At 36.3% G+C, this 7,801-nt stretch overlaps 3 protein-coding genes across 5 annotated transcripts in view; 1 reads left to right on the plus strand and 2 right to left on the minus strand.

The window, feature by feature from the left end:
* Positions 1-97: 97 nt before the first annotated feature.
* Positions 98-1,910, minus strand: LOC103513615 (ubiquitin-related modifier 1). 2 transcript variants are annotated; one of them, XM_008478460.2, is made up of 3 exons: positions 1,641-1,910; positions 532-602; positions 98-282 (listed from the first exon to the last, which is right to left on the minus strand). In XM_008478460.2, the coding sequence occupies exons 1-3, from the start codon at positions 1,661-1,663 to the stop codon at positions 197-199; spliced, it is 180 nt and encodes a 59-aa protein (XP_008476682.1). In that variant the 5' UTR covers positions 1,664-1,910; the 3' UTR covers positions 98-196. The 2 variants fall into 2 exon arrangements, with proteins under 2 accessions (XP_008476682.1, XP_008476681.1); XM_008478459.3 differs by lacking the exon at positions 1,641-1,910 and adding an exon at positions 930-1,254 and having other exon boundaries at positions 113-282.
* A 290-nt stretch (positions 1,911-2,200) lies between these two features.
* Positions 2,201-5,565, plus strand: LOC103513616 (importin subunit alpha-like). Of its 2 annotated transcripts, XM_026826777.1 has the most exons (5): positions 2,201-2,556; positions 2,987-3,179; positions 3,267-3,285; positions 3,369-3,581; positions 3,883-5,565. In XM_026826777.1, the coding sequence occupies exons 2-5, from the start codon at positions 3,000-3,002 to the stop codon at positions 4,998-5,000; spliced, it is 1,530 nt and encodes a 509-aa protein (XP_026682578.1). In that variant the 5' UTR covers positions 2,201-2,556; positions 2,987-2,999; the 3' UTR covers positions 5,001-5,565. The 2 variants fall into 2 exon arrangements, with proteins under 2 accessions (XP_026682578.1, XP_017301381.1); XM_017445892.2 differs by having other exon boundaries at positions 2,987-3,353; positions 3,497-3,581.
* A 316-nt stretch (positions 5,566-5,881) lies between these two features.
* LOC103513620 (staphylococcal nuclease domain-containing protein 1) overlaps positions 5,882-7,801 on the minus strand; it is a 13,082-nt gene continuing 11,162 nt past the window's right edge. Inside the window, exons 8-10 of the mRNA XM_026826760.1 lie at positions 7,137-7,169; positions 6,717-6,912; positions 5,882-6,122 (exon numbers count right to left, since the gene is read on the minus strand). Coding sequence (XP_026682561.1) covers positions 6,841-6,912; positions 7,137-7,169 — 105 coding nt within the window. The 3' untranslated portion in view covers positions 5,882-6,122; positions 6,717-6,840. The remainder of the gene's footprint in view (positions 6,123-6,716; positions 6,913-7,136; positions 7,170-7,801) is intronic.

The raw sequence follows: 7,801 nt of genomic DNA on the forward strand, positions 1-7,801 counted from the left end.
GGAAAAAAAAGGAAAAAAAAAAAAAAAAAAAAAAAAAAAAAAAAAAAAAAAAAAAAAAAAAAAAAAAAAAAAAAAAACTGAGCCTGGGGAGAAAAAAGTGGGTAATTACTGAATGTGTAAAATCATTTGGTTATTCAAATTCATATTTTGATAAAGGGTACCCAGTATATCTCCCTACATACCTAGTCTCTTATACTTACACTGAGTCACCTTGCACAAATAATTCAGGTCTTTCTGTTAACTTGTTCAATTTGAGCCATTCAATCAGTCCTTTTATTGTCCCTGTCAAGAGGAAAATAAAACTGTAAGTTTTGGAAAGCTGTCAAAGTAGGGAGTCTGCATACCAAACACAGCAGAGAAAATGGAAATACCAGTCTGATATTGGTGTGAATGTAGGGAATTTAAATCATTTTTTTCTTTTTCTTCATCTTCTTCTTTCAATTATTATTTTATAGCTTGCATGTTACAATGTTACATAGTAGGTAGGTACCTAGTGATTTTTTTTTCTAAAAAATTTAAAAATAAACTTACATGGTTTTTCTCCAGTGGGAAGGTCCAAGTCATGGTTTTTCACTTTGCCAAACAAGAGTTCAGCCCCTCCTCTGAAAAAGAAAAAGAAGAAAAAAATAATAATAATAGAAAGTAAAAAGAGGAAAAATGATAATAATAATGGATGAAGAAAATCAGGAATGCTATCTTTTGTACTAAGTGTGTATTGTTTACAATGGGGGAAACAGCTAGGTAGCCCAGGAGTTACATATGCTCACTTTGCTTGCTTTTCCCAACTCAACTTTGCCTGTAAAAAGGCAGGTAGATTTTGTAATGGTGAATCTATCACTAAAATTTTTAACAGATACTAGCTAGTAAGATCAAAAACAGTAAGAAAGGAAGTTTTTGAGAACTAGCTGTATAATAAATTAATGACTTACCCAAACTGCACTGTTATTTTCATATCAGTTTATTAAGCTCTTGTTAACTGTCTACACATGAACAGAGCTTATCACCTCCTTTATCAGTCTTATCCTTATCAGTGCTCCAACAATGGAAATATTCAGATGCTCAGGGATGAGAATTATCTGATAGCTTATCACAATCACAAGATGGAGCAATAGGAATCAAAAGATCATGCAAAAATCCAAAGTTGCAGAGGGCATAATGGCATGTGATCCCTTTTAATGATGATGAACAGGTTTTTGTATAGCGGTCACATGTAACTGCACAATATCCACTTCAGCTGGGGCTTGATGAACATAGAGTCTTCTGTCTAGTTCTCGTGTCAATATTGTCAAGGAAGCTGCATGGACAATTTCCAACATTACAGCAGGGAACTCACGTCAGATTGATCACGTCATTCAAGAAGGTCTCCTACCTTACATTGTCAATATTCTAGAGAATGGGGATGCCAAAGTTCAAAAGGAAGCAGCGTATTTACAACGGGGGAAATAGCTAGGTAGCCCAGGGGTTACATGCTCACTTTGCTTGCTTTTCCCAACTCTACTTTGCCTGTAAAAAGGCAGGTAGATTTTATAATATATGGTGAATCGATCACAATTTTTTTTAATAGATACTAGCTATTCAGATCAAAAACAGTAAGAAAGGAAGTTTTTGAGAACTAGCTGTATAATGTATTAATGACTTACCCAAACTGCACTGTTATTTTCATATCAGTTTATTAAGCTCCTTGTTAACTACCTACACATGAACAGGGCTTATCACCTCCTTTATCAGTCTTATCCTTATCAGTGCTCCAACAATGGAATTATTCAGATGCTCAGGGATGAGAATAATCTGACAGCTTATCACAATCACAAGATAGACAATATGAATCAATCAAAGCATGCAAAAATCCAAAGTTGCAGTGAGCATATCAGTATATCAGTAAGCTCACTTTTTAGCTTTTTACTTTTCGTCGGATTGACTGCAGAAAATTCAAATTTCCCCGCCAAACATGCCACAGAGGAAAGCTCCGTTTACATCTGGAAGTTTTGCTGAACGCAGTCCGTATTTTAGGAAGTTTTTTCCTCTTTGGATTATAGATTTTCTTTTTTTAAATTTCAAATTTTCAACCGATTTTACTGATTCGTCTGTTTCCCAAAAAAAAAAAAAAAAAATTCCCCAGTAATTCCCGGAGGGACGGACCCTGCTTGTTTTGTTCCATCCTCGTTTCCACTTTCCGGGTAATCCAGAGTTACAGGTTCTATATATGTAATATTAATACTATCCGTTATTCCTGTTAATCTGTGCTTCTTGTTCAGTGTTCATTTTTTTCGTGCGATCTATCAACTAGGAAAGCACATTATCACTGAACTAGTTCCCTTCCCTACATCCCCTTCTACCCTACCTACTACCTACGTTCTTTCATTGTGGTTTGCATGAAAAAAATTGAAAAGTACAAGATTCAAAGTGTTTGAACTCTTCACAGTACAAAGAGTACAGCTACTGATTCAGTTTTGGCTAGAGGATCTGAGTATTCTGAGTACATGGTGATTTCTGTTTTCCAGTTCAACCTGACCAATTCACTTTGAAGCACAACTTTCTATCCTAAAAAGTTTATTGGTAAGTCCTCCCTTCATGTCAATTTTCAGTGTAATTTGCTTTCTGACTGGTAAATGAATTGCAATTTGCTGTAGACGGTATTGATTTGATTGTTAAAAAGAAAATTTCTGCTGCATGAGGTATCTATTGATAAGGCCATACACTTAAGAGCAAGGTTAAGAAATGTTAACCTGTTTTGCTCTAACAAACCATTGAAGTGAGATTTGTCAGGCTCTATGGGCTGGTGTAGGAGCCATGCAGTTTGTTGTAAAACTCATCATGATTCATAGAGTTAATACTTTGGTATTAATAGTCTGATATTGTTAGTTGTAACCCATTACTTTCCAGTTCCATTCTTGGATGATTTTAACTAATTAGGAACAACAAAGCATCAAGTAAGGTTAGATAAGTACTTTGGAACAAAATTAATTAAATTCAACCTTCATTTCAGGATCAACACCAAAATGTCTCAAAAGGTGGCAGCAATTGATAGGAAAGCAAGTTTCAAAAATGCTGGCAAAAGCTTTGATGAAATGCGTCGAAAACGGTGTGAAATGAATGTAGAGCTGAGGAAGGCACACAAGGATGATCAACTATTCAAACGACGCAACATTGACCAGTTGGATGAAATTGAGGAAGAAAATGTCACTGTGATAGAACCCACTTGCATGTCCCCAATCAAGATGACGGTTCCAGAGATGATTGAAGGAATGAAGAGCTCAAACCCCAAGATGAGAATGATTGCTACAAGATCAGCTAGAAAGATGTTGAGTAAAGAAAGACATCCACCTATTGATGAGTTGATCGAAGCGGGAGTGGTGCCCATCTGTGTGTTCCAGAGATGATTGAAGGAATGAAGAGCTCAAACCCCAAGATGAGAATGATCGCTACAAGATCAGCTAGAAAGATGTTGAGTAAAGAAAGACATCCACCTATTGATGAGTTGATCGAAGCGGGAGTGGTGCCCATCTGTGTGGAGCTGCTAGATGATGAGAACCCCAACACTCAGTTTGAAGCTACCTGGGCTTTGACTAACATAGCATCTGGTAAGTGGAACTCTCCTAGTGACCATTTTGTTTATTTATTGGGAAAAACAAGAGGGAGGAAGGAATTCTTTCCTTCGTTCCTTTTGTTTGATTATTGGGTAGGACATGGGAATAATCAAGCCCATAAGAAACAACTAACAATGATTGTTTGTTTTGTCTGATCCCCAGGTACTTCTGAACAGACTATGACTGTCATCAATGCAAATGCCATACCCAAGTTCGTTTGATTATTGGGTAGGACATGAGAATAATCAAGCCCATAAAAAACTAACAATGATTGTTTGTTTTGTCTGATCCCCAGGTACTTCTGAACAGACTATGACTGTCATCAATGCAAATGCCATACCCAAGTTCCTACAACTCCTTAGTTCCCCTCATCTCAATCTTGCCGAGCAAGCCACATGGGCTCTTGGTAACATTGCTGGGGATGGAGCTAGGGCTCGAGACCTTCTGCTTGGTCTGGGCACCATGCCACAAATCCTAGCTCTGGTGCAACCTAATACACCCACTACATTCCTACGCAACATTGTATGGGCAATCTCCAATTTATGTCGGAACAAAAACCCTGCACCTGACTTTGAGAAAATCAAGATCTGTCTGCCTCTGCTGAACCAGCTCATTCACACAACAGATGTAGAAACTCTTTCTGATATCTGCTGGGCGCTGTCCTACATATCAGATGGCCACAATGATAAGATTCAAGCTGTAGTTGACACAGGTGTTGTACCTCGCCTTGTAGAACTTCTAGACTCTGAGGAAACCACAATACTAACAGCAGCACTTCGTACAGTAGGTAATATTGCTACAGGAAATGATCATCAGACAGACTGTGTTATCCAGGCAGGGGGATTACAGAAAATGAAGAAACTATTGTCTAGTTCTCGTGTCAATATTGTCAAGGAAGCTGCATGGACAATTTCCAACATTACAGCAGGGAACTCACGTCAAATTGATCACGTCATTCAAGAAGGTCTCCTACCTTACATTGTCAATATTCTAGAGAATGGGGATGCCAAAGTTCAAAAGGAAGCAGCGTGGATTATAACCAACTTTACAACAAGTGCTACCAAGGAGCAAGTCAGTATGCTTATCAATCATGGAGTCATGGTACCTTTCTGTAACTTGCTCAGTAGTTTCGATGTTAAAACTATCCAAGTCGTGCTTGAAGGTCTAGATAATTTACTCGAGATTGCTTTGCAAGTAGGAGAGCTTAACCAGATGGCCTTGTTAGTGGAGGAAAGTGGTGGTCTTGAGAAATTAGAAGCTTTGCAACATCACGAGAATGAAACTGTGTATCAAAAGTGTTATAAGATCATCAGCATGGCTTTCAATGATAGTGCAGAAAATTCCATTGAGAACGGCGACACCATTGAGTTTAATCCACAACCTGTAAATACTGTGAATGGTTTCAACTTCTAAAATATCGTTCGTCGATTTATATCATGTAAATGTATAGTTTCTTTCTTTGCCTTGGAGTTTTTCTCTTGGTTTTTAGTACTTTACTCGATTCCCGTTCCAACCCAAGTACCCAATGGGGCTGTGGTCAACATTTTATCTTCTGTTGACATTTTCTTATCCTTAACATACAATACCAAGGTTATTTGTTGTTTTTAATTTCCTCTGTCATTGTTTAATTTTTACTTTTTTTCTACGGACTTCCAAAGTCTGAAAACTTGTGTTCAACTTTTTAGTGTACATATTTTATGGGGGTTATAAAAATTATGATGGAACCTAAAAGTGTTCAATATTCATAATCGTTATTACAAAAGTATTTTTCAGACGTAGATAGTGAGAAGTTAATAAAATTTATATGAATCTAGGATTGTAAAATAACCAACCTTGGGATTATTAACTCCTGAGGAAAACACTCAGTAGAAGTCGCTTCTTTGCCAATAAGTTTACTTTAGTTCAATTCATATACCCATTGAAAATGTGATTTATGTTAATAAAGTGCTTTTTTTAATTTTCATTTAATAAATTGAAACCGTTGTTTTATTTTCCTTGTCTTAAAGGTTTACAGAAGTTCATACCTCAGTTACGATTTGAACAGGTGTAGGATGTGGGGACGTGTTGATTGACACAAGACTGTCAAGTTAAATCTTACTTAACTTCATTCTGTTAGAAATAATAACACTAAGAACGTCATTTGGCTTGTAGCTTGTAGACAAGCAGACGGAATTTCTAATCCAAAAGCCACTTCCAAGAGAAAAAAAAAAAAAAAAATCAAAGAGTAGCAAAATAACCAAACGGAAAATTAAAAATAAAATGATATTATTTAAGGAGAATAAATACAACAGAAATGAGGTTTTTTTAAAGTACACAAAAATAATAAAATTTAATTTATAATGGTATTTTTCAATATAAATAAATTCAGTCGTAAAATAGATCAATTGATAGACAAAAACAATTACAAAATATTCTTTTTGAAGAAGTCTAGAAAGCTTTTCTATTTAGTTTTCAATACATCGTATTTTAGGTTTTTGTTCTTGAAAATCCATTTTTTTCCTTTCTTGGTTTCAAAGTTGTTGATAAGAATGTGATCTGAAAACAGAAAAGAAACACATACTTCAACTTGGTAGTGTCCACCACGTAAACACGTGTTACGTAGTACAGTTTTCAGATCTTTCCACTTTATCCTAGATTCTCTCAAATAAAAATATCTACCCCTCTCCTAATAATTTCCTATTAACTTATGCTGGAAAAAGGTACTTAGATAAATATTATGCTCTGTAGTTAACTTAGGCACATGGAAAGCCCATCATTGAAATAATGATGATAGACTGTTTTTTTTTTTTTATTCTTGTGATAAGAAAATTACTTTTACATTTCCAAAAAAAATATCATTTCAAACGCATTTTAAGTGTAACAATGTTGTCTGAAAAGTATGCTGTGTCGTTTTGGCAATTCAAACTTTGGGCAGTCCGTCAAATTCTTGTGATAAGAAAATTACTTTTACATTTCCAAAAAAATGTCATTTCAAACGCATTTTAAGTGTAACAATGTTGTCTGAAAAGTATGCTGTGTCGTTTTGGCAATTCAAACTTTGGGCAGTCCGTCAATAAGTTTTATTGATTGCTTCTCTCTATGATTATTTTAAGGGTTTTCCACTCACTTGACTCAAAAGTATGAACTTACGAAATCAATTATCCTAAGAGAGATACAAGATGACAGAAGACTTGATGGAACGGAGTAAAGTTTGGAATAGTGAGATAAGAGAGAAGGGTGTGGGGGGTAGTTTGGAGAGGGCGGCGTGTGCCTCTTAGCCTCGGAAGTCTCTGTCATCGTCTTCCCGGATGTCACCATACTCCCACATGTTGTAGCGGTTCTTGAGGAATAGGTACCTTACACAATCATTAGTAATGTCATTATTTCCAAGTAATGATGATGAAAAATGAGAAAATCCGGAATTCCATCATTAGTAATGACATTACTATTGATCATGTAAGGTACCTATAATAGTATGTACATGTACAACATCCACAGAGTGTAGCCCAACACCAGATTTAATCTGAAAGGGCTACACAGCTACTTTTTCCTGTCTTTGTGGTTCTTGAGAGCGTCCTGCTGTGCACTTTCGTACTCCGCCACCTGAGGGGGAAAAATCAAGGTTACATCATAATTTACTGGACTCCGCTCACAGGAATTTCCTCAGAAGAGACCCCTATTTAAATGAAATGTACATCATAATTTTTGTACGGGAGTTACCTCAGTGGCCGAGAGAGTATCACAGTAGGCTTGCATGCCGGAGTTCCCGGGATCGATTCCTGGTGGGTCGAAGTTTTTTTCGGCTCTGTGCTAAAAATTGTTAATATGCTCTCAGCTTCACCACAAATAATGATAAAAAAAAACAAGCCAAGATTTTGGTTTCACATTTTTGTTTAATCCCCCCTTTTAGGCGCTTTAACGCTACGGAAGTACGGACAGTAGACAAGCCAAGATTTTGGTTTCACATTTTTGTTTAATCCCCCCTTTTAGGCGCATTAACGCTACGGAAGTACGGACAGTAGGTCGTTCACACCGTGTTTTAATACATAGGTTTTTTTTATGCCATTTTTGGATTTTCATGACAAAGAATAGATTCTCACATGATTTGAGAAGTAAATATTCTGAAATTATGTATGAAACAATAATCGGGCAAAAAACTCCTTGAATTTGATGGCACATTCGTTCTCTTTTGACAAAATTTTTGATGGCAAATTCGAGGAAATCAGGCTGTATCT

Source organism: Diaphorina citri, unplaced genomic scaffold, assembly GCF_000475195.1.
Source record: "Diaphorina citri unplaced genomic scaffold, Diaci psyllid genome assembly version 1.1 scaffold996, whole genome shotgun sequence".
Classification (NCBI taxonomy): domain Eukaryota; kingdom Metazoa; phylum Arthropoda; class Insecta; order Hemiptera; family Psyllidae; genus Diaphorina; species Diaphorina citri.

Bases quoted from the DNA above. Each gene is read 5' to 3' on its own strand.
- LOC103513615 (XM_008478460.2), bottom strand. From the start codon at position 1,663: ATGAAAATAACAGTGCAGTTTGG. The intron at 603-1,640 runs GTAAGTCATTAA...TTTCTTTTTCAG, and splicing joins AAAATAACAGTGCAGTTTGG to AGGAGGGGCTGAACTCTTGT. The intron at 283-531 runs GTAAGTTTATTT...TCCTCTTGACAG, and splicing joins TCCCACTGGAGAAAAACCAT to GGACAATAAAAGGACTGATT.
- LOC103513616 (XM_017445892.2), top strand. From the start codon at position 3,000: ATGTCTCAAAAGGTGGCAGCAATTGATAGGAAAGCAAGTTTCAAAAAT. The intron at 3,354-3,496 runs GTGCCCATCTGT...GAAGCGGGAGTG, and splicing joins AGTTGATCGAAGCGGGAGTG to GTGCCCATCTGTGTGGAGCT. The intron at 3,582-3,882 runs GTAAGTGGAACT...TCTGATCCCCAG, and splicing joins TTTGACTAACATAGCATCTG to GTACTTCTGAACAGACTATG.